General features: G+C 47.5%; 2 protein-coding genes and 1 long non-coding RNA gene across 9 annotated transcripts in view; 1 reads left to right on the forward strand and 2 right to left on the reverse strand.

Moving 5' to 3' along the window:
• LOC142877346 (ATP-binding cassette sub-family C member 5) overlaps positions 1-13,224 on the reverse strand; it is a 28,007-nt gene extending 14,783 nt beyond the window's left edge. The window contains exons 1-9 of one of the 2 annotated variants that reach the window (XM_076011861.1): positions 12,620-13,224; positions 9,913-10,101; positions 9,201-9,356; positions 5,676-5,823; positions 4,428-4,661; positions 3,979-4,152; positions 3,135-3,282; positions 1,266-1,414; positions 933-1,040 (exon numbers count right to left, since the gene is read on the reverse strand). In XM_076011861.1, the coding sequence (XP_075867976.1) occupies positions 933-1,040; positions 1,266-1,414; positions 3,135-3,282; positions 3,979-4,152; positions 4,428-4,661; positions 5,676-5,823; positions 9,201-9,356; positions 9,913-10,091 (1,296 nt within the window). In that variant the 5' untranslated portion in view covers positions 10,092-10,101; positions 12,620-13,224. Of the gene's footprint in view, positions 1-932; positions 1,041-1,265; positions 1,415-3,134; positions 3,283-3,978; positions 4,153-4,427; positions 4,662-5,675; positions 5,824-9,200; positions 9,357-9,912; positions 10,102-12,584 lie in introns of both variants that reach the window. The other variant, XM_076011869.1, reaches the window with a different exon arrangement.
• Positions 13,174-13,488, forward strand: LOC142877357 (uncharacterized). The gene is made up of 2 exons (XR_012923825.1): positions 13,174-13,305; positions 13,393-13,488. It is a non-coding gene; the product is annotated as an uncharacterized LOC142877357 (long non-coding RNA).
• Positions 13,489-24,256: 10,768 nt separating this feature from the next.
• enox2 (ecto-NOX disulfide-thiol exchanger 2) overlaps positions 24,257-25,640 on the reverse strand; it is a 126,243-nt gene continuing 124,859 nt past the window's right edge. For all 6 annotated transcript variants that reach the window (XM_076011898.1, XM_076011920.1, XM_076011927.1 and 3 more), the window contains one exon: positions 24,257-25,092. In XM_076011898.1, the coding sequence (XP_075868013.1) occupies positions 24,961-25,092 (132 nt within the window). In that variant the 3' untranslated portion in view covers positions 24,257-24,960. The remainder of the gene's footprint in view (positions 25,093-25,640) is intronic.

Consider the following 25,640-nt stretch of genomic DNA (forward strand, 5'->3'; position numbering starts at 1 on the left):
CTAACGCTAAATTCAGCTTCTCAATGGTTAACATCTGCCGAAAAAATGCTAAAAAGGACCTTTATTATACTTTGGATGCAAGCACAGTGTAGCAAACAGAGACTCTATAGTAAGCAGCAACATAACAAAGCCGTTCTCACCACTGAGTTCATTTTTATATATCATGCGGTGAGTCGACGCTGTGACTTTCGTGACAGTCTGAGAGAAAATCATTGGGCATCTCCGACTTTTCGTCTAATACTTGCAAACTAGACCCACGGTGTGTCCTGCATGCTTATGTAACCTGAGTTGGGCCAGTGTATACCACCAGCGTATACCACCGACATACCAGCGTTTGCGGTCTCTGAGACTTCTATTTATACCTCCGTGTCTTGTTTTCGAGGGGCCCTCCTCGTGGCACACCAGGGTTCAGAATCTTCCTCTGTCATATAAGCTACATGGCTGTTGGAGGTCAACCTACTCCCGTCGCGTAAACATACCGTACATGGGGTAGGGACAAGTGATGAGGAAGAGCAAAACAAGAAGTGGCTCCAGTTTTACGCTCAGCTCTCTGCTGGTTGCAGGAGGAGATTACAAGAAAAACATGTTTAATCTTAAAAGGTTTTTTTGCTATTAGATGTGTAATCATCATGGCAAAGTTGCTCACATCTTCCCTCAGAAAACTGGACACTGACACCAATCCCTGGTACATCATGAGTGATCGTACGTATGTGAGTGCTGTTGCTGCACTGCCAGATCAGAGTAACACAAAGCCAAACGGTGTGTTTTTATGGACCAGAAGGGTGAAACTAACTGGGAGGAGTAAATTAGTCAAGAACTCAGGTTAACCAGCAGAGAGCAGCGGCTCAATAGCAAAGAGAAAACAAACAGCAGTGGTTTTGTGTTGGAGAAGTGTATGTGGGTGCCGTTTTTTGGGGATTTTCTTTCCTCACCTGAAACCTCTTGACAGCCACCGCCCCCTCTGACAGCGCCCTCACGGCCAGCGGTGTGACTTTGAGGGCAAAGGTCATGGAGTTAAAGACTGCCACCATGGTGAACGCCTGGAATGGGAAGCGGCATAGAGGCATTCATTCTTCGGCATTACCCTCCCGCTGGCTATTTCTGCCGACAGAACTCCCCATATATGTTCATAAAGTCCGAGGAATTTAAATTTTTCATGTCACCGGTTGGCTCGCGCAGAAAATGCTAAGCGCATTTCCCACGGTCGACGGCCGATAAATCATGCATGAAAACTGAGCAGTACGGACACTTCCGTATTTAAATACCTCGGCCGCGGTGAGGTCATAGCCCAAAGCCATGTGCAGGGTAAAAGTGCACACGCTTGATATGACCACAACAATGGGAGCCACGCCCACTGTGAAGCTCTGAACGACCCCAGCTTTCTCCAGCATGCCCCTCTCCTCTGATCGCACCTCTGTTAATGACACAAGTGAGACACAGGGGGAGATGATTAAAAACAAAAACACACACACACACACACACACACAGAGGGGAATGAAACACAGGCAGAAAATGAAGTAACGGATGACTGGCTCCTGGAGAGTTCTCGGCGAGAGCGTCTCTGCAGCAGGCCAGGAATAGACACAAGAGGGAGGACAAGGGCCCCACGTCCAAACATGGCAGAAAGGGGGGGGCTCGAAAACCTGCTGAACCTTGATAACTGTCCAAGTGTGTAATGCCCAAATCCACAGACCCCGCCTCCCGCAACCTCGCACGTATCTCCCCAGTGCAAGAGTGAGCTGCTGCTGGTGCTGCTGCTGCTGCTGCTGCTGCTGCTGCTGCTGCTGCTCGCTTCACTGCGTGCACACAGCGGATCCGCTGCCGCCTGTATCTTTAATTCAGTCCTCCACCTGCTACGTACTTTTTGCCATGTTGTGCGTGTTTCTGTGTGTGTGTGTGTGTGTACGTGTGTGTGTGTGTGTGTGTGTGTGTGTGTGTGTGTGACCAAACAAAAGTCCCACAGCCCAAAAATAAAAAGGCCTGGACCATAAATCCAGCAATAATAGCATTAGCAAGGAAATGACACTGTAACTCCTGAAATTTATTGCCCATTGCGTCAATGCTAAGCTATTACGATTATAACAGGTAATCAAAGGAGAGTAGTAAAAACCAGTGCCACCTGGTTAATTTAGGGCCCAGACGAAACAAAAAAAAAATAGAAAGGAGAAAACGATACTCGGGGAATTGGCGGGGCCTCTCGAGAAAAGGTCATCGCTATTTCACTGGAAATTACAACAGCCCCGGCCGGCAGTCAGTCAAGGTATCATAAGGCTCCAAACAGCTCGCAAATTAACCTTGGAGCCGAGGGGCTTAAACGAGCCTGATCACAGACGACCGTACGGGGACAGACTTAAGCAGAGAGAAAGTGGATTTAAGGTCTGGGGTTATCTCAAAGCGGATAAGACTCATTTCTGGTGATAAAAGTCAACAATTAGTGGCTCCTTTGACGGCGGCTGAAGAGGAGCAGCCATTTAATCGAAATCAGTTGGGAGTAAATTTTCATTGACATTTTTATTTTCGCACTCTACCACCCTCGGCCCCTTGCTTCAATTCTAATCTGCTAATTTTGTGTGTGATGACGGTTTGGTTGCACCTCATCTTGGCTAATGCTAGTAGTATTTTTATCATTTGTAGTAATATTACTACTGCATTTAACTCATTCTCTGCTCAGTGACTATAACCCCAATACCACTAATCCCGATACACTAGAAATGAAACTGTAGCCATAGCCTATACAAGCGATACGCAAATACACATTACAATATTATAACTATGTCTTCTACTGCTACTAATACCACCAATACTGTCCATCACTGCTCTGCTGTGACTACTACTACTTCTACTGCTAATAATAATTAGTGCTACAAGCGGCACTATTTTCACCAATACAACCAATAGCCACCATAGTACAACCAACTACTCATACTACCAATACTATTGATTCCTACTACCCAAGCGACCACCCACTATGGCTAACAGCAAACTCCACTACAACTACTTCTACTAATAACAGTAATAATAATGATAATGATATAACATGAACAAAGTTGGAATTATCAGAAAAAGAGCCCACTGAAGGAGAAAGAGTCGTGCACGGCTATCGCGGTCGCAGGAGAGTACACGGCAGAACTCACTGTGAATATTTTGAGCGAAGGAATCCTCCCAGCAGTACATCTTGATGAACTTTATGCACACCAAGATCTCGTTCATCAGCCTGACGCGCCGGTCGGTTACTGTCACGCACTTCTTGCGGAAATACGCCGTCAGTCTGGATGCGAGCATCTGGCGGGAACAAAAGGAAGCGATGACAAGAGCAGAAGAAAGGAAATGAAAGCGGGCACAGTGACATTATCTGAGCTTCAGGGCTGTCTGGGAGGGTGGGGGGGGCCGGAAGGCAGAGTGATAGATGCACCTTGCATCGCCACTAAGATCTATGGCTGTCGAGACCGTGTGTGTTGAGAACGGCCCGGACAAAGCTGACAGCTCACTGATGAGAATTATGAAGCTTTGAAAAAGACTGAGAAATGGTGGATGGGTCTCAAACATCTAAAACCGAAGAGTAAAAAAGCCTCCATTAATCCAAAGTTTAAAAAGTTGGAGCATAAAGCCTCTAGTGTCAACAATTTAAAAAAAAGAAGAAGAGGAAAAACACTTGTTATTAGCAGCTGATGAAACTTTTGGAAAGTGCTGTGATGAAATTGCTTGTCATCGCTCTAATTGGGCCGATTATTGCTTAGTGTACACTTAATAAAAGCCTGAAATGAAACTGCATTATGTTGTTGACGGCAGTTAAGCTCGCGTCCACCGCACTGAGAGTCACCCGCCTTTGTGTGCGCACTCATTTTAATCCCTTCCAATTTGTCCTCACATTTGATGTACTCTGCCCTTGTCTTGCTAACAATACACCAGAGCATTAAAACTTTAATACGTCAATTCCTTTATAAAATCAGTTGCGTGCCATGTTAGCCGAGGTCATACCATGGCGGGATAGAAGAGGACGAAAACGGTGGAGCCCACCAGCGCTGTGGGGCCCAGGAAGTATGCTGTGTAGGACAGACCGAGAATGGCAACCAGGGGCCCCCCAGCCAGCAGAGCTCCCACTGAAACAGCCTCATACAACCGCTGGCCGTCGCTGGAGCAGATGTTGACCAGCTATTGAAGAGACACAACAGATTGCAAGCAATCAAAATACAGCAAAATTCATGAATATGTATCGTGCCTTATTCCCGTATTTACTTGTGAAAGGATAATGCCTCTAAAGCTGCTTAATGAGGAATCTTGGCAATCCTTTGGGGTTGTTTTTTTTTATTTTATTTTTAAAGAAAGTGGCAGGAGACCAAAGTAAACCCCATTTCCATCCACACATTTGCAGCCCCGGCGTGAAACATTCAATTCGGGTCGGCCCTCAAAGGCTTTCTTCAAAGTACCTCGCCCAGGTTGACTTTTTTCGTGCTGCGTAAATTGAGGATCTTGTTGAAGGCGAAGGTCAGGGCGGCCCCGCGGAGGCGCGCCGCTGTGCGATAGTTGACGGCCCACATGAGCGCAAGGGTCCAGGATCGTATCAGCTCCGTGAGGAAGATGCCGGCGGCCAGGGTGAGGCCGAACGTCACCGAGCTCTCCGAGTTCTGGGAGTATTCCAGCAGCGCACGCACCAGGAGGGCCTGCAAACCACCAGGACGACAGTGAGAGTGGGGAAAAACTGGACAGGAAATACCAAAATGAAAAAAAGAAGGAGCATAAAGCGAGCTTAGACCGTCAGCTCTTCAACGTTAAGGTTCCGGAGGGATCACATGGAAGGTTTTTCCAAATACATTCGATTTATTTCACACGTCCACCAAGTGTTTGCAAAGTCAAAAGCTGGAAGGTGATTGGACAAAACCTTCTGTTTTTCACATTCAAGTGGACAAACTAGATTTGTTACTGCTTGTTTAGCCACGTTGGTCCTGTGATGGCACCCAAATTTGAGAAAACTTCTGTTAAAACAAAATAAACGGGAATTAAATCACATTCTGTACTCAAGCAAAAGTACGGATGCTTGAGTAAAAAAAATTACTTTGGTAAAAGTAAAATTACTGAAAAGTTTTCAGGAGAAAAAAATGCTGAAGCGAAGTACAGACACCTGAAAAATCAAAGTACAGACCCAGATGGCAAGATGGATAACGATGGTTTCACATTTGAAATGACAAGCAGACACACAGCGAAGCAAACCTTTGTTCCTCAGCACAAAATCAATCCGTCAGGAATGTGAGACGCGGCTGTGATTGTGTAAGAACTAAATCCTGTTAATGCTATTAGCAGTGGCTAGTGGCACAGAGTGTGCACTCGACATCACACCGCCATCACTGGCTCAGAGCGTGAGAAGCACTGGGGTGAACTCAGCGGCATGGCCACCTGGGAATTCCACACGTAATAGGCTTTTGTCTGAGGTGCTTTTTCTCCCCCCCCAAAAAAGAAAGAGGAATCTTAGAGGAATTACGACATTAATATGGGTCTCACTATCAACAGCTCCATAATCTCACAACATGGGGGTGGTTTTCAATTTCTGAGGCCAGCGTGAAATGGGATAAAATAACAGGCGGAATTGGGACTTCCAAGTCTGCAGCTGAGGCTGGATGATGTTAGCCAACAGGGGGAGGGGCTGGGGTACTGCAGGGGAGGACCGGGGCCACACTCACTGGTCCAACGAATCCCGCCACCATGGTGAGGAGGAGGGAGAAGACGGCCACCAGCATGCGGGTTTGGCAGAACCTCCAGAAGACTCTGGTCAGGGACGCTCCTTCCCGGCCGTGTTGCTTCAGCTCATTGTGCCACAACTTCTCCAGCCTGGAAACACAATGCTCACAGGTTATCTTGGGACTGGGATTAAACGTTTAAGTTAAAGTCCCAGTGATTGTCACATCCCAAAGGATGCGAAATTTGTTGCGGAGGACAAATTTTGCATCCTTCACTTTATTTTTAATACACATTGGTGGTACCAATTAACTTGATGCAAATGCTGGCATTTTTTATTTCACCCCCTATTCCTTTCATCCTTTATTTCCCTTTGTGTAATACATGTAAACACGAACAAATACAATAGCCAATACATAAAAGATAAGACGTTGTGTAGACATCCAATTTCCAGAAGGACTATGAGGTCATCACATGAAGGCCCTTTTGAAAGTAAAAGGTGACCTACAGTGCACGCCGCTGAATGGTGCATCACATAATTGGACTTAAAGCGGCCCCGGCGAACATGCAAAGACGAGCTAATGTACTTTTATTGCCGCGTAATGCCCTTTGAACACAGCAAAATATCTCGTCAGCCAAATGCATCGCTGCTAATGGCTCCATAAAGCGGGCGCCGAGCAGCTGCGCAAGGTAATTTACGGCCAAATGACTTTATTAAAAACGAATCAGAGACGGAGAGAACATTAAACCGACTAGACTCTCGCACTGGCTGATAATTACGACTCAAAGTCAAAACGGCGGCGGATGCGAGGAATTGCAATTGATGGCAGTCAAATGCGCAGAGCTCGGGCGGCGTCGAGCGCATGGTGCTTTTATGGGTCTCCCAACCAATCAGAGGACCAATACATTGGCTGAAGGACTATTAAAATGCTAGAGTTCATTTTCATGTAGTCCCACGTGATACTTTTTCCACTCGTCCATCTGAGAAATAGCCTGCAGAAAATGTTTGCAAACGGTCAAACCATGTCAGGAATGGATGATGACTGGATGAGCCTTCCCAGTATTGTATCTAAAAGATTATTCAGTGGATTTCTATTCACTACCAGTGAAATCACAAGCTTCCCATTGGTTAAAGGGGTGCTGTTATTTGCTCTTGGTTTAAGTGGAAGCTGTTGCTCATATCTAATATAACTTGACCAGTCTGCAGCATCCACGCTTTAAGATTTATTTTATTCTTTATCTTCTTATTTTTGTTAATCTTTTTGCAAGCTGGCGGTCGCTTCACAATCCTCAGAGCGACTGAAGCAAATCGGGTTGAAGATTTTCAAGATGGACCTGCTGGAACTGAGACTGACTTGGAACGTCAGCGGTCCAGCTGCCCTGAGGAGGTTAATCGGCAAGCACCTTGGCAGATACGAATCCATTAACATTTCTGAGCCATTAGTGTTTCATATCACAATCAACGCCATGTCCGAGGGTTCAGTAGTGGGTCCTGCTTGGTCAAACCCATAAAAATGGTAATAGAAGCACCAGCGGGGGCGGTCGTGTTGGATCCGCAGGAGGGGCAAATTGCTTTAAAAAGCCTCTGAAATGCTGCTCACAGCTATTGTGTCATGTTTTTCCCAGATGGCGAGGAAAAGCTAATGTTTGAAGCGTCATCGATGAGTGTTTGCGACCTCTCCCAGCATGCTTTACGGGCACAACCCCCCGCAAACCCCTTCCTTCCCCGCCCCAAATCATCTGGTTTTGTTTTTATAAACAAAGAAATTGCATAACTGTTCCCACTATCTCCAGAAAGGTTTTTTATTTATTCTGAAATCAAAGCGCAGCCGTGCACAGCATGTCCATTAGCCCCGGCACAGCCGCTTTGTTTCTGGTGTTTTTAAAGCGCAGGAAGTGGTGGCCTCGAGCTGAGACTTTGAACAGAACAGGTTATTTAGAACCCACGCGGCCGTCGCCACACACAAAGGGGACAAACGGACGCACGTCTCCGCACGTCAAGGCGCTTTAATTATTCTCGGCAGCAGCCCTGCAACCCGATAACCTCATTATTTGCCTTTTTACGGTCGGTTGCACGCAGAAAGGTGCATTGGCATGATCTCGCTGCAACCACCGGTGGCGGGCAGCAAACGGCTCGGGGGTTTGAACGTGACAGGGAGTCGCGGCAGGTTCAGCGGCTAATGATGTAACTGTCCGAGGCAGGTACTCCACGCACGCGGTAATCTCTAATCCCTGACTATTCTCAGATGGCTACTATCCCGGCACGGTGTTCCCATGGGGGCTGAGGTGAGGACTGGATGTTCATTGAAAGAGTCCTCCCGTGCAACAAGCACCGGCACAAACACATGTTGTTTACGTGGCAGGGTGAGGGGATAAAAAAAAGAAAAGAAAGGAAAAACCCACAGTAAATATTCTGCAAATGAGACTTTGGGACCTGCACCAGTCTGGCCTTAGTTTTGTCGCCGAAAGCGTGTTTGACAAGGTTTATCGGCCCCCCCATGCCTTCTGCTTATATGTAGGGCAGCGAGAGCAGGGAGAGGTTTCTCAATATTTGCTCGAAACAGAAAAACAATCACAGCGTGAAATAGATCAGTTCATCCTATATACGCCCTGAATCAACAAGGCTCACTGGGTTCTTCAAACAAAAGCACAGTGTGAGAGGAAAAAGAAAAAGAAAAGAAAAAAAAAAGCCAAGTCCTTCAGTGTTTGCGACCCACAGGGCCAATTATGATGAATTGGCCTGATTAGAGGGCGGCAAAGTGGGAGGAAATGTTCCAACAACAGTCCCCCCCAAAAAATCCCAGCACTTTCCGATGAATACTGAGCGCATGACGTTTGAAAAAAAAAAAAAAAAAAAATGCGACTTCATTCTAACGGCGAACAAAAAGTGATGTCTTGGCCTTGAAATGACGACATCTAAAGCGAAAGAATGTAAAGAGAAAAGAGTGTGTTTATACTTGGACACTCATTAACGACCTGCTTTGGAAAAATTCTTGACCTTTATTGAAGCAGATAAAAAAAGAACTCTTTGACAGGGGCAACCAGGCCAGGAGAGGCATGCGTCATAGTAAATGACATGAACTGTTTAACTGAGTGAAAAGACACAACTAAGATGGTAAAGAATACAGTGTATCTGTGGACCTGCCTTTGTGTTTTTTTTCATTTTTTAAAAATTATTGAATGTGTTTTATTTATTATGATTTATTCAAGCAACAACAGCAACGCATTTTTCTTCCTTTTCTCAACCTACTTAATTCTCATATTTCCTCTTATTGTTGAAGTAACTAATCATCGCAGTAGCAGTGGCAGTATATCACTTTATTCTGCTGTGGGAATGTGACGGCGGGGACCTACTAATGTGCACAGACCGGAAATCTCAACAAACCTTGCTGGGAAAAACACCGCGCCGCGGGCACGGGAACGGCTGCTGTGGCAACAGTGTTTTTAGTCAACAGCATTTTCGCACAACGCGCTCTCACAGCGCGTGGTGGTCGGGGACTTTCTGGCCGACAGGGCGGCGGTGACCTCACCTGTGGCAGTTGACTTCAGAGGCCTCGTGGCAAGACAGTCCCCACACGTCATCGATGGACAAGCTGGACGTCCTGTAGGCCTTGAGCGCCAGCGGGGAGAGCCAGTGCAGGGTCATGAAGGAGAAGAGGCCGGCGTTGTCGACGGGGTGCTGGTGCCTGGAAACCAGGGGGGTGAGGGGGAGAAAAAAAGCGAGAGGGAGGTGTGAGAAAAGGCCGAGCCGTCTCGGAGCGCCGGGGCCCGAGCCGCCGCTTCACAGGGTTGGAGAAAGGTGAGGCGTAGCCGCAGTGTTTGAACAGTCATTTGCATGCTCTTCACAAAAATCTGAGAGACCAGCGAAAAAAAAAAAGGGAAGGTGGAGGGAGGGGGAGAAAAAAAAGGTTCACGGGCAGTTTGCTATCAGCCGGCGTGCGTTCACAAACAGCGCTGTCTGTCGCCGGGGGATAAGTTCCCACCCTTTATCGTGGCCTCCTGCTGCCGCCGCCGCTGCCGCATTAACATTTAGCACATCAGGCAGCAAACGCAACAAAATGTGACACTGCGCCGGGTGGCTTTTTTTCTTCTTCCTTTGTGTGCCTTTTAAAAATTCTTATCTGTCTGTCAACCTAAAAAAAAAAAGCCTTTCTTCTGCCTCCCCTCTTCTGCCTCCCCTCCTCCGAACCTGAACCGGTCAGACAGCTGCCGTACAAACACCACAGACACAGTCGTGTTTACTTGTGAGTTATCCTGAAGGGCTTCAGAAGCTGCAGGCTCTGCCGGTACCGGCCCCGTCTCTTGGGCCCGCTCTCCGTGGGCGCCCCGGCCTCTTCCTCCTCCAGCTCGGGCGAGGGCTGCTGGGCCGACAGCGGCAGACCCTCCACCCGGCCGGCATCTTCCAGTGCGTCGGGGAACATGGCGCCGCCTCTGGGGACAAAAGAGCAGAGCCAGGTTGATTTGTTGATTTTATTATCCATTCCAATCCCAAGCTTGTCGGTTCACGGCCTCACGGGAATCAGCGTCTTTTGATAATTGGCCTGCACGCGAAAACAAAGACTAGGTGTAAACCCGTGGAATGATATAAAAATAGAAATGAAGCTATGTAAAACACTCCATACGTTTGAAGCAATATTCAGAAATACTATCAGTAAATACAAAACAAAATGATGAACAGAAGTACGATTAATAGTAGTCTTACTATTGTTGTTGTTACTGTTGTTATTACAAATTATAATTATCATTATTACTATGATTTATCTGACTTGTATTTCACCTCGTTTCTCTCTTTCTCCTATCTAATTAAAGTAAGAAGGCAAAAGAAGCAAAGGCTTCAACCTACACCTTTTCGGTTATTAAAATTATTGTATTGTTTAATGTATGACACGTGCAGTATTAAAAAACAACCAAAATAAATCCACTAAACTAAACTAGACTTCTGCAAACGGTGACTTTTGTGATTTCACAATGGGCACTTACGCCTCTCCAGCCAGACGCTGGCCGCTGGCACCTCGTTTCAGTCTCCTTCCAAATATGTGGAAGGTCCAACAAAGCATCAAATTCACAGGAATGTCAACCCTTTTTGCATGATATTTTTGCACATTTACTTTTACGTATACGTGGCTGCTCCACCTGCGGAGCACCACGTTGACACATCATCTGCAACGTCTGCGCGCTGACATTCAGCCGCCAACCGTCAGCGAAGTTGGAGGAAGAACAGAAACACAGCAGCCCCCCCCTGCCCGATTCTTTAAATAACCCAGAGCGCAACTTGGCAGTGGTAGGAGGGGGGTTGGAGGCGTCTTCTGCTGAATCACCCTGAGACGCAGACCGAGAGTTGAGAAATCACCTTGTTCAGAGGTCGCGGCCCGTCACTGGCACACAGCTAAAGTGCTTATCTATTTAAAGACGAGCTGCCAGCGCGCCACCGGGAGCTTCCCGCGTGTCCGCAGCGCTGTCACTGATCCCTTCTGAGGCAAAGCTCCATGACAAGGTCAGCCCCTGCACCCAGCGCGCCACTGCAGACTGGCCGTGCGTACGCGGGGAGAGCCGGCTCAATAATGAGATTCAGCGGGGATGACACAGCACAGGCGCAGCCGCAATGTCACATTCAAAAACAACAAGCGGCGCAAGGGGTTTCGGGGCTGCGCGGTGGGGAACACAAGTACGGTTGGGAGCTGTTGGGGGTGAGGAGGGTGGAGGGAGAGAAAGGCCGGGGGGGGGGGGGTTGGACTTATGAAAAGAGGTTTTGTGCTTCTTTGGGCAGCCCTCGGCTTTTCACGTGAGTTTTCTCATGTGGCTGTGAACTCTGCGAACGTCGGCAGCGTTATAATTTTCCATTCCGAGAGCAACGCCTGAACATAAATCATCCACCCCCCCCAACACACACACACACAAAAAAGGTGGCCTTTAGGCTTTAGGCTGTCTGCTTAAAAAACAAACAGCACATTATGTTTGCTCTCTAACTGACAGCCTTATCTCGCAGTCTCGCAGTATAGGCGTGATGCAAGGTTGAAAGTTTGGCCCAGACAGACTCACTTTGGCAACCGACGACAAAATCAGGAACTATAGGCGTTCATGAGCTTCTGCATTTTGGTTGCAGACTCAGAAGGTACGTGACTATATATATATATATATATATTAAAAAAAAGCCTGTGACTTCTGCAGGAAACATGCCAATCCGCTGAGTCATGTGGAAGGCGGATGTGAGTGAGGGCAAAAAAAACAACAAAGCAGCGCTTCTTGCAGCAATCAAGGCAACAAAGAGATACAGACAATAAAAAAAATACTTATGCAAAAAAAGAAACGTTTAGCATTTTCCCCCCAATTGTATTTCTGTCTGGCACTGAGCCATGGCAGACTAATCGGACAAGCGCTGCACATTAACAACTAAAGTGTGTTGAAAATAAACCTGATATTCTGGTCCAAGAAAGGTGATACATTAATTACTGTGTAACGCTATATAAGTCTAATGTATTATTATTATATTATTATATTATTATCATCATCATTAGATGGTTTTATCAAATGTGGCCTTGACACGGACGGGAGGAGGCTTGAAAGCTCCCGATGCCTCAGTGACAACCTGTTGCTGAACCGTGTTGCCGTCCGTTTTGTGTCCCAAAACAACTAAATAATAAATGGGACTCCTACAAGAACGAGGACTTCACACACTCTTGAAATGTGTCCACCTTTTAAAAGAAGACGGGCACCTCTTTGATGTCGTCCGTCTCAGACGCTGGGCAAGCAGCCCCATAATGAGCAACAGTCACTTTTTAAGCATCACTTTCAATCCGTGTCATCACCTCCGTCTATTACTTTCTCTCCATATTACAAAGTGTGACGCAGCAGCAGTGTTGATGTCCTCTACACTACAGTAACACAAACTCTCTCTCGCACACACACACACACACACACTCTCCCTCTTTGCCGTCCGGGTCTCACTCACAGTTCAGCTCGGGCCTGGGCTCCCTCCGGCTCTCAGATCTCTCGCTTGTCTTCTCTCTCTCTCTAGGAGCAGGGAACCCGGGCCAAGTCGCAGCCGAGCATGATTACAAACTTTTTTTTTCTCTCTCTCTCTTTCTCTCTCTCTCTCTTCTTTTCCCCCTCCCCACTTCACGGCGACAAAACTTGGGCTGGAGGTCGCGAACACATAAGGCGGTGTTGGAAAAGCGACAAAAAAAACAAACAACAACAACGAAACAACAAAACACAAACACCCCCCTTGACACTATAACTCGGGGCCGGAGTTGTAAACACTGTGTGCCGCTTCCTGGCCGCGGCTCCGGTTATCTCCACACGGTGCGCCCCGGGGAGGGGAGGAGGCTCCTCCTGACGGCGGCTGTGACGTCACGCCCAGCTCAGCCAACCGCCGACGAGGCGCCTCAGGGAGGCACAGGTGCGTGCGAGCCACCTGGTCGCGTGGTCAGCCGGGGACACGCGCGGGGTTGCCCGCCGGCCGCAGCATGTGACACACCCGGAAGTGCCGGGAACTGTAGTCCATCACGACAGAGACAACCGCGTCAGGCCGGGGAGCGTCTTCCCTCCCCGTCATGTGAGCGCGCCTTGGCTTGAAGGGAGTGCATGGCCGAGGCAGGGACCGCGGCGCCGGGCGCGGCCACGGACTTACGTCAGGTCGGCTTCCTTTGATCTTCGTAGCGCGGGCGCAGTTGAAAGAGGGAGTGGGCGCCTTTAATTTTGTGGGCGGGGCTTTCTCTACAGGAAGCCAAGCACCACCACGGTACGGGGCCGTCCCGGGACTCGGATGAGATGATGAGATGCAGATGGTTGCTTTGCATCTTCTCTGGTGGTCGTGGGTGGGGGGGAGGGGGGGGGGACAGAAACAAACGTAAACACCCCGACTTGTATGCAAGCTCAGAATCAGACGAATCAAAATCAGAAGCCTGTGTTATTGTAAGAGAGCCTTACAACGAAATTCGAGGTGCTACTCTTGCAGATAATGTAAGCCTGCAGACTCAGGTGAAGGCGAGCGGGAACATTGCAGCGCCACTTCTGAAACATCACGTCTCAACACCTTCACACCTTGACTTGTTAATAAGTAAGTCGAGATATAAAGGTGTAAGAGCCTGTCAGGCATATAGCATAGGAGTCAAACTCTGGCCCGCAGGCTAAATTTGGCCGGCGGTGTCATTATAGTTGGCCCACTAATACTACAAATGCTACAAACTACTCTGCTGGTATTTTGGCACGTCAATCAAGACAGGATGTTCATTGCAGGATATTATTTTGATTATTTTGGTTTATTGTTTTTATTTTATTTTTTTAAATGTATTATTAGCGCGTGACAAAAAGTTTACTGTTGAAATATAAATCAGAAGGCTGCTTTACATTTTATTTATTTTGATGAGTTTTTTTTTTTTTTTTAATTCGAAATTCAATTTTGCATGCGTGCAACATTAAGTTATTTATTGTATCGTATTAAGCTTTGCTTTGCTTTGCCTGCAACTTTGTCCAACTTTTACATTTTGGCCCCGCTGTGTATTTGAGTTTGACACCCCTACTGTGAGAAGTGATGCAGTATTTTAACAAACCGGCTCAGGTACGTGGGTGCTTGTAGTCCATCATATTCTAATCCAGTCAGTCAATTCCCCAGATGGATTGCACCAGGGCCAAGTGAGGAAAATAACAAAAAATAAAAATAAAAAATGAAAAAAGTACAGACAACTCTCAAGAGGTGAAGCCCTGAATTACAAAGCAGGGCTGCTGCAGCTGATAGAAACGCTGTCACTTTGGGACGAGAGTTTGAATTTCCAAACTGTGCTTTGTTTACCCCGTTTCCAGGATGGCCGAGGGACTTTCACCAAAACGGAGGGAAATAATATCGAGCCAATAAGTCGCCAAGGCGCTCCTGGAGTCATTTGAGGTCCACCCCCCCCCGCCCCCCCCCCCACACACACACACACACGCACACAGAATTGAAGACCTTAAGCCCAGCGTGGCTGCACAAATAACAGCCACGCTGGGGCCTCCTAATGGGCCAAAGAAGCTGAGCAATAAGTCTCGGATGAGCGTAGCGCGGCAACAGCGTCCACAACCAAACGCTAATCCCAAAAAACAACAATACGGCTGTAATGCATCCGACTCGCTGTGCTGCGGTTTCCAGGTAAAGTCTGTGAGTGTTGTAACTTTACCCTGAAGCCGGTTGGCTTTCAACACTTGCATTTAAAATCAGTAAGCTCACGCTCACAATCAAGAGTAAGAAACTGAGATCCCAGATACTGACAGAACTCACCAATCCGAAGGGATTTTTAGGAGATTAGCCAACAAAGCTTTAATAAGGCCACCAAAAGCAGCTACATGAGTTCAAACAACTTTTTTAGTGCTGTTTCACACGAGACGCCACCGAGACAATAACGAAGTAAACTAATTGAAAGAAACGTAAGTCACGATTTGCACCTTTCATTTGCACCGTTTTCCACCAGCATCTGCAGCTCCATCTAATCAAATCCTCAAGGTTTTTGCACCTCTTGACATTTACACACACACACACACACACACCACACACACACACACACGCAGCACGCAACGCAGGCCACGTCACCTGTGTTAGTGTACAACATCCATGAGATGAGAAGTCACAAAGTATGGTTGGTCTCCTTCGAGTCAACAGATTTTTTTTTTTACCCAATCCCGCTGCAAGCTGTTTCCAGACTCTCCTTTCCAAACATTTCTAAAGGTTGTTCCGCAGATTAAACGGATAAGGATTGTTCCTACTTCCGTGTGTTTGCACAGTTACAGTCACGAGCAGAACGAAATGCTTTGCCATGCATTTGTGCCCCCCCCCCCCCCGGGGCAGAACAACACAAGAGACGCGAGGCGCTCTTAATGTTCACTTGCGCTGCTGCCATGTAAACAAACAGCTCGTCAGGAGTCACAACTTCCTGTTAGCATGGCTGTCGCAGGAAATAACTCGATCATTGTGCGTGTGTGTGTGTGTGTGTGCAACAGCCACCGTGAGCGACACAATTAGCCACGTGCCAGCGTAGCCGTGTTTGCATTCAGGGGCCGACTTCTGTTTTAACGATGTCGCTCTGGCGGCGGCTTCACTGCTTTTTCCTCCCCCCTCCGCCACCGCCGCCGTGCACAAACCTGATGAGATGTCACTTCAAGATGTTAAATCAAAGGAAGTACACGTGAAGGTGTGCGTGCGTTGATGAGGAAAGCTCTTTTAATTAAGATGTAACAAGCCGTTGTGGCCGTTGTGGTAGGGGCAAAAAAAAAAAAAAAAAAAACTAAATCAGTTTTCAGACTCTTCGTCTCGTTTCTGCTTCTCTCCTGCGGTATCTCAATTCCACATGACCTGGCGGGAGGGCGGAATGTGGCTGACAGCCTCCTCCGCACTGCTGACAGACGTGAAAAAGCAACATGTGTGAAATCGCCGAGGAAATAATCTACACAGTTGGCGGGGGGAGAGAGTAGGGGGGGGAAATACTGCAATCTGCAATCAGCGTTCTGGATCTGGACTTTGCTATCAACCTCCCTGGGACATTCTGTGATAGCGGCCCCGCTTGGCTTGAATCTGAAAAGAACAGTGTGATCACAAAAACTTTTCCTTTCATCACCCATTCATCCGTTTTATATATATATATATATATATTTTTTTTTTTTTCTGCCACTTTGAAATGATTCACAAATGTATTTTTAGCCTTACTCTTTGGAACACGGTTGCTCTAAAACTCGACGCAGGACCATCGACAATGTTTCGTTTTTAGCAAAAGGATCCGAATTGAGTGAGAGAATTTTTTTTTTTTATACATATAACAGTACGAAGTCTTTCCTAAAAAGAAGATGCTAAAAAAGCTGGAGGAAGTAAAAAAAAAGAAAAAGAAAAAAAGACTGAGATGTGGTAGAAAAGTGTCAAGATTAAGGCTCTTTGTCCACTGCTTTTAACATATTTTTGCTAATGGTGGTGATACAAAAAAACATGTTGTCGGAAACTGACGTGCACTTTTTTTTTTTACTCTTAAGTGCAACCGGGTTACGAATTGAACGTGCCGTGCCTGGAGAGCCGCACAAGGGAGCCTCCAGCATTTTCGACGGGCTTCCTTTCAACGTTACATTTTGGATTTCCTGCCGTTCACCTCTGCTCAGTGCCCACATTATACTTTGATGCGTCGCCGTGCCAAGCCGAGAACTTTTGCCGGCGGGCAAACTTTCCAATATTCATTCCCTCATTTTGAACCTGCTATCCAAAAATAAATGCTTTTTAATTTTTTAATCTTTTTTTCTCCTTCCATTATTCCACGAGAACGGTCGTCAAATATGGCCGCCACAGGGTGAGAACTCGACAATTCCGACACGAGATCTTTAGCCGTCTCCATCGTTCTCCTTGCAGGCTGTTCCCACCGTGCACTGCGCGCGGTGTGCCTTTGTATTCCCCCCTCGATGGCAGGTCTGATGTTGTCGCCGCTGATTGCACGAGCGGAACTTGTTTGTTTTCCAGTTTCCCGCTTAATATTCACGTTTCACTCGCCGGCGTCGTGCACACACACAGTGCGTTAGGATGCGGCCGATTATCACAAAGCCACCGTAAGAGAGCTGTAGCTGCAAACATGTTAATTGGCACCAGGGGACGGTGCTGACGGCAAGGCTCAGTTCTCTCAGTTTAGTGTTTCTCCCCATTAAGTCAGTTCAGCTGAGGGTTGCGAAACTGGGAAGGAGCCCCAGACAGGCGAAAATGTTTGTTTTTATAGCAATACTATGTTCTGTTGATGAACCGACAATAATTTGTCCTAATAGGTCCTTTGTTTACTTCTTTTGCCTGCTCCACTTCAAACCTCTATATCAGACGAGGGAAGTTGGTGGATGTGGATTTCTGAAATCCATCCAGCATATCAATGAGAAGACGCTTTCAAGGCCGCGTTGTAATTTGTTGCTGCATTGTCGTTCTCTAACAGTAACATTGCGTGTGTGTCTCTCTCTCAGCCCCGTCGCTGAATTACCCAGAAATTAGAACGTTTTGCGGCCCTCTCAGAAGAAAAACACAGGCGTAGAAGTCCCTACGTCGTGACATCACAAAGGGCAAACACCCAGGTCAGTTAGGTGTTGGCTCCCTCTGAAACCACCTTTGTTTCCGTCCCGTTCCAAACTGGTGGAAGGTCCAAAAAAAAGTATGTGTATTTAGCGGAATGCTGTAAACCTGTAATACCCTGTTTTCTGAAGGTCGACAGAGTTTTGTTTTTACTTTGGAATTTATTCGTGCAAAGTTGCACTTCTGAAATGAATGTAAAAAAAACAACAGAGACCTTGAAGGATTATTTTGTGGCTTTAACTTCAGGTGATGTTCTTCCACCTTGCAACATTGAAACATTTCTTGAATTAAAAGGGTCCAAATGTTTCTCCTCCATCGCTGATAGAAAGCGTTCTGCCCTCCATGCGTTCTCCCATCAGAATGAGTTCAAAAGTGTATTTCAGTTTCACGCTTATTAAAACGACCGTCTCTCTTCTTTAAATTGACGGCAGAGGCGTACGGCCGCTGCCTCGGATCACAATTAGCTTTTAACGAACCGTCAGCCGTGCACGGCGCCGCTGGAGCTCGGAGGGGGCGGGGGGGCTGTCGCTATCGATTCCCGCTGAGCGCGACGTGGAGACGTTGATCAGGCCGCGCAGCGAGGAATCAAGAGACATTAGCCAAAGACTGATGAGGTTAACGACGCGTTCAAACGAATGCGTCCAATCAGGGCAGCCGGAGCGACACACGGACGGACGCACGGACGGACGGACGGACGGACGGACGCTTTCTCAACAATGTCGTGCGTGTTGTTCTCTCTTAGTGAAGGATTAACAGGAATTATTTTGAGCGCTAATACACAGCAAGCCTTCCTCATGCCACTCAACATGCCGGCTGTTGGACATTAAACAGGGGAAACGTTTCCTAATGGATTTATTTGACATGCATGTTTTGGTTCTTCCGTCTTGGAAAGAACCCACGGGAAGCTTTTTCAGAGGGGAGACCCATTCAAGTTGGAAGGTGGGAAGTGACTGGCTGGACGAATCAAAGGAAAAAGTGAAACATTTATTTATTTTTTTATTTTTTTACCACAAATTCTTGCAGGAAGTAGCAGCTGGAGACTTCCTGTTGGTGCTACGCCAAGGGAACTGCCCATCATACACCCTGTAAAATCCCTATTTTGCGCTGTCTCAATAGGATGCAATGCATGGCGAAATGTATTCCAATGTACTGTTGTGATGTAGTGTTATTGTTCAATACTGTAAGCCTGTGAGGCAGTCACGTTCAGCTGCCTTTGTCACAACTAAAATGTCTTTGTGCCGCTTGCAAAGTCGGAGCTCGGTGTCTTTTCCATTGGAGGGATTTCAGATTTTGAAATTGCGGCCATCTGGTACAATTACAAAAGAGTTTGTGTTGTAACAAATTGATGCAGGACGCGGAGTGAGCGGTGACGGCTGCGTTTCCTGCCAAGTGAAATAACGACCAGTGTTTGTCCTGAAGGCACACACGGCCGTTCGCGGGAGGTTTTTGCTGACATTTGCACACAGGGACCTTTTGACTCTTTGCAAGCCACTTTTGCACGATAAGCCCGACCACTTTATCTGTTTTGACGCACGTGTGTCTTTGACCAGTCTTGGCCTGCGTCACCTTGTCCACACGACCCTCGACTTGAGGCCGCTTCAGTTGCCAGAGCACTTCAGGTTTGGCGATTTCAAGCGTCGTGGCTGAACATTCACGTGAACTCATTTAGGGCCCCCGACGTGTCTGGGAAGACATTTCCCAAACTGAGCTGCTAATTGTTCCAAATTACCACGCAGGAAACTCGCGGCTGCTGTCGCTGAAGCTCGCCTCGGCGCTGTGAAAACAAAACTATTTATCTTGCCGGGTTTTCTCTGGCTGGGATTTCAGTGCTGCCTCAGTGAACCGGTCAGATGTGTTTTCCCTTTCGCCCTGCAGTGTTTATTGGAGGCTGCGGTTCAGTGATTTGGTTCCACACATTCACCTGGGTTCTCAGCTTAATGTCTCTTCCGTCCGTCCGTCCGTCCGCACCTCGCGTCTTCCACATGGCTTCCCTCCGCCGTCGCCTCTCGGATCCTCACATCACTTTGTACTCTTTATTTATTGAAGGGCCAGGTTTCGCATTCATGAGCATAAAGCTTCACTGCGCCAAGGCAGACGGTGCCAAGGCGTCGCCGCAGCCCTTCACTGCGGCCACTCACTGCAAAATCCTGCAGCCACCTGAATGGGAAAAAAAACCAACAGGAGGAAAGTTTCCCATCTCCACCCAAAACCAGATTCCCAGAAATCAGAAGCTTTCCCACTTTTCCCCTTGTCTAAAAATACGCCCCCAGCTCGTCTCAAACAGCCTTCCAGGGAGCAGATAATTGCTGTCGGTGTGAGGGTGTTCGTCTTTTGGTAAAAGGTCACTTGATTCATAACCTCGTGAAGAGCGGCCACAGCTTATTAGGGAGGAGTTTCACTTCCCCCGTCAACCCCGGCCAGAGCTGCACAGCCTTGGCATTTGGGATCAATCACGCTGATAAGAAGCAGTGGCTGCAGGAGATAGCAGGCCAGAGATACCGACCGTGCAACGAGCAGAAGGGTGGGGTGTTTGGCTTGGGTCGAACGGCGTGAAACATAAAAATATTCTTTAGAGAAAACCTCATGAATGTCTTCCTAATAGCGCAATAGAGGCAGCGAGGGAGACGTTCACCTGCAGCGTCTGAGCGGTTTGATGCAGACGCCTGTTAGCGCGAGCAAATACCTTGTGGGCACCGACTGCTGTGATTCCCCATTACATCAAAAAAAAAATAAAATCCATTGAGGAAAAGAAGAGACGGGGGGGGGGGGGGGAAACTCACACTGAAACTCACAGCTTCATAGCCCCGGCCAACCAAAAGAAATACTGAGAAGGGTGTAACGCAATTATCCCAACTCTTGCTATTCATCCAGGTGCCTTTCCGGCGCAGTAAACAAAAAAAACAAAAAAGAATGTTGTTGTCGGCGGCGGCGTGGAGTCGCTCCAAGTGCCCACAGACAAAGCGAGTCTTTCCCAAACGAGCGACAGCAACTGGCACCGTGCGCCTGCATATAAATGAATGCATGTGTAGATTAATGAGGACCGCTGAGCCTTTGTTATGAAAATAAGCCTACGAGAAACTTTTGGGCCACTCCAATTGCAGCCGCTGCATGCAGGTAATCAGGGCGCGGCTGCTTAACAGGGGGCGCTGTTGGGGCGCAGCTGCTGCTGCTGCGGCTCAACAGGGGGCGCTGTTGAGTCTGGCCGCATGAACCGTCTCTGCGACGCAGCTTTTCACCTCATCTCTCCGATGTCATTGTTTCTCATTTCTTATTTTTCTAATCTTTATGTTTCCGTGGCGTGCCGCGTCCTCTCACCCGTGCACTCCGGGGAAATTATTACTCATAATTAAACCGTTGCCGGTAGGAAGAAACATTACCGGGAAAATGTAATCAAGGGTTTTTCGAAAGTGTCACGACGCCGCCGGAAGGTCTCACTTATTATTATCTCCATACCTGTGATCACACCTGGCGTAGAGACCACCAGTCAGCAGAGTGGAGGGATTCCCTGTCAAAATGCACAAACATCCCGAAGACGTTGAAGTCCCGTGATATTTGGCTCTCGATCGTTGTTTACCTAACCGTAACACTGTGTCTGCTCAAAGTCCGTCTTTTCCTCCCTTTGCCTGCTGTGTTTTGGAAACGAGCCGTGTGTGGCATCACAAGGGGACAATGTCCTGGGATGGAAGGTTCAACGTAGGAGTTTTTGCAGGAAGAGAAAACCTTCCTGAATATGGAGATTTTTTTTTTCTTGTTTTGCAAATAATTAATGACAGCAATGAACTGATGTCACAAAGGGCACCGACAGCTCAATGACGCTTCTCTCACTGTTCACCTCTTGAGCTTCCTGCTAAAACCCAAGGTTTCCTTTTTAATTATTTGTCGGGAGGGGTGCACGTGGAGTAAATATACAATCGGCGGCTGAATGCGCTGTGTTCTGCAAATCCGTGAGGCTTCATAGCTGATTGAATCACGCGAGGCTGCGCCACCAAAACTGATGATGATCTGAAAAAGGGAAGAAGCCGCGCATCCATTTTTCCGTCACTCGGCTTATCCGTCGCTCAGAGCTGCTGGGGCCAATCCGAGCTGCCTCAGGGTGAAGGCGGGGTCAACAGAGAGAGGGACACCCAATGCGGTCCTCACGTGCACAAGTCTCCAGATGATGGGAGGAAGCCTGAGCGCCCAGCAGGAGGAGTCAAACCTGCAACCTGAGGGAACAGCGCCATCCGCTGCATCACCGTTTCGTCCCACCTGCTTACAGAAAGGGACGTTTAAAATGGAAACTCTGAACCCGAATCAACCCAACAGGACCAAGGATCAACCACCAGGGGGCGACCGCAACCAGATTTAATTGGTCACCTCAGGCAAACCGCTGCAACGGAGACAAAGTGGGAGTGCCTCCAGTCAAATCGGTGCGTGGGAACAGCGAGTCAGGAGCGGAAGGATCCGTGTTTTGTTTCCGAGGAAGACGGGGCCAGAGGGGAACCTCGTGAACAAGGGAGAGGCCGGTCTGGATGTTTCACCGCTGATGACAATGTTTTTGAGCTGAATAGATCTGCCAGTGAAATATGTAGTTTAGCGGGAACGCTGCGAATCGCTCATCATCCCAAGTGCACCATCAGACAGGAAGAGTCGGAAAAGTGAGGATGTCATCATCATAACGAGTGAGTGGAAAATGTCTCGGAAGACGGCGGGGGTGGGCCGGAACGCTTATTCATACCCGACATCAACACTGTTTAGAAATTGTTTTGTCCACATGCAACCGTACAAATTATATTTTTGGGCTTGGTTCGTCGCAAACACATGCCGAACCAGGAGGTGGCGATGGAACACCGACGCATGGGGAAACACGGGCAAATCAGAAGCTTGAAGAAAAGTAACGGGTCTGAAAAACATGGATCTACTATAAGAACTGGTTATTGGACTGGCAATATGGCAGCATGGCGATTCTTTTCCAGTGGCCACTCGAGGTACTGCAGCCAAAAAACCCCAATGACTGACAGAACAACTACGACTTTTAATCTTTCAAAAAAAAAAAAAAAAAAAAAAAGAAAGCCAGAAAATCACCAGAAAAGAGTTTGTTCCCAGTGTGACTTTGCGGCTTCTCGGCTCATTCTGATTGGCCGATGCGTCCTGATGTACAATGGGAGTTTCAGGTGCACGGTGTGAAGTGCACATCCTCTATGGGCTGCATAATACTGAAGCCAAAAACCTTTTTGGCGTAGCGCTGAGTAAGCAGCTACATTGAAATGAACGGGCCGCCTTATTAGATCCAACGTGATAGTTTCACGTTACAATGTAAAAGTTTCAAGAAATAACGTGACACTGAGCTCTTTTCTCTTGCAGCTCCTCTGTTCCCCCAATCCTTCCTGATAGACTATAGTCAAACTAAATGGGATGGAAACTCGGTGACGCGTGTAACTTCCCACCACGTATCGCTTCCCGTCCGCCCCGGGAAACCCTGCCCCAGTGTTCAGACCCTGAGCTGTTAATAATGCACAAGTGCACAAGGGCGGGCAGAAACACGTCCACCACCATCCAATGATTAATTCAGGTGCACACGGACCAGCATTCCGACAAGTGCGGGAAGGCTAATTCCTTGCCAACGCCACACCTTGAGGGCACGGCGGAGGCAAGCGAAAGCAAATCATGCGTAATAATAAACCCTTTTGTTTCGCAAAGGAGCCACTGAGCAGCCTCGTGTAGCAGCGTTAGGAACGCCTGACTGCATGGGCTTCCGTTCCGGGAGGAACCTTTTGCTCCTGGAAGACGGAGAGGAACACTCGGCACGCAAGCACACACGCACTGTCCGTTCGATTCAACGGATTCTTCAACACTCTGCTTGGTGTGTTTAAACACAGTTGCGTTGCCCGACTTCTTAAAGGACACAACTGACTTGCGTAAATAGTTTGTACAGTAAGTAAAGAGGTTCAAATCCTTTGATGCTGGAGCAAAATAGATTTTCCAGGTTTATGTACTTTTTTAATTTCACTCCCTGCATTTTTCTTCATAATTATCTGTACTTTGTATTCCTGACATTGGAAAGAACATGGTCGGTACTTTTGTGTTTGAAAAAAGATACAAATTCTGTTCAAAAATAATTCACTTCTCATTACAGTTGTTGCTGTTTGAAGTGGAGCTATTTGAACTCTGCTATTGTGTAGTTCAATATAAAGTGGATCATATTTTAGAGGGAGATTATATTAGAGGACCTCGCCTTCAGGGTCACTATTCAGTAGATTTTCAGTACAGCAAAATATAGACGTAGAAAAAAACATCCAGTAATGGCTCACTGGTCACAACTATTATATTATACTATATTAAGAGTACTAAAGAAAAACTTTTTCATTTCACTCGATTATATACTAATGTATTGTTTGACAAAAAAAATCAAAACTTTTTACTTGAGTACATTTCAGAACTTTCTACTTTCTTACTTTAACCAGAGTGGGTTATTTTACTCAAGTGTTGAGTACAGAATGTGAATACTTCTGCCTCCTCCGCTCAGAAGGCAATCAAAAAGATTTCGTACTCGAAAAGGTTCTTCTTTTTATATAATCCAAAATATCATCCAAGCATTTACAGTGTATTACAACAAATGATTCTATGCAACGGGTAACAGCCTTTACAGAAAATGAAGAAATATATCCATTTTATTTATTCGTTGTCGTCGTTTTTTTTTTTTTTTAACCTATCTTACAAACCAGGAACAACAACAACAACAAAAAAAAAAAAAAAAAGAAAAAAAAAAGAAGAAGAATTAGAGGGAGGCCACGTGGGTTGGAGGTTTGTTCGGAGTGTTCGATTGGACCCGGAGGAGCCTCCCTGTGCGGCTCCGCAGGCCGGGCCGGCCGCTCGTCCACGACCTCGGCCCAGTGACGGCCGTGAGAGCGAAAGCTGCGACCTCCAGAGAGTCACCGCCATCCGAAGTCTTCTCGCCGGAACTGAGAAAACGCTCTTCGCTGGCGTCAACATTCCTGTAACCATAGAGATGCAGCAGTTTTTTTTTTTCCCCTTCTCACTTTCTTCCTTAAATACGTCTCGGCCAACGGCACAAAGGCCCTGAAAAGCTCGCGTGACATTCTTGTCCTCGTGTGGTCGGGTAAAAAAAATTGTTCCGTCCTTGATGGTGGCGGGCTTTTGTGTTTGCGTGTCTCTCCGCCGGCGGGCGCCCCCGTGTGGCCGCAGCCGCCCGTCCGTCCGTCGTCTCGTCCCAGTAGCGTGGACAGACAGGCCGAGTCTTATGTGCTCTTGATGCCCTGGAAGCCGCAGAAGTTCCAGCGTTTCTCCAGACTGGCCCCGACGCCGCTCATCTCCTGTCTGAAGGTGCAGGGCAGCCGAGAGAGAAGAGCCTCCACCTCGCCAGGGTTGATCTGCAGGAAGCAGGAGAGAAAGGATTGAACCAGGGCTGGCAAGCTGGCAAACCACTGATTCTATTCAATTGCGATTAAGGTCTGAATTTCCTCAGTAAAGAAACGATTTCCTCGTTGACCTATTGCATTCTTGTCTATCTTGATATTTCTTTCCAAACCCAAAGCCCAGTTCTCCTGGAATCCGAGCCGTGTCTTTTTGTCCTCATCAAAAGCCCATTTGTGTCGGACTCGCAGCAAAGTCGCACTATGAAGGACACTATGGTTGTTGTCGTTGTCGTCGCTGCGTCAAGGTTGCACAATAAACACACAAACGCTTGTGAAAAGCCTCCCGTTGTGTGAGAACCTGCATGACTGAGCAACCTTCAGAAAGTAGGACGCACAAGATGCCGCCGTGAAAGCCACCGAGTGTCTGTGAGGTCAGGTTTGACCCGTTGACTTTGTCGTGTTGTGCTCACATTGTCCTTCAAGAGGTGTTTCCAGGCCACTGCTTGGTCTGAGACTGACTTGTGCACACACTTTGTCGCGACGTCTCTCACGGCACGCTAAGG

Source organism: Nelusetta ayraudi, unplaced genomic scaffold (assembly GCF_046127955.1).
Source record: "Nelusetta ayraudi isolate G7.1 ecotype Tasmania unplaced genomic scaffold, CSIRO-AGI_Nayr_v1 ptg000005l, whole genome shotgun sequence".
Taxonomy (NCBI): domain Eukaryota; kingdom Metazoa; phylum Chordata; class Actinopteri; order Tetraodontiformes; family Monacanthidae; genus Nelusetta; species Nelusetta ayraudi.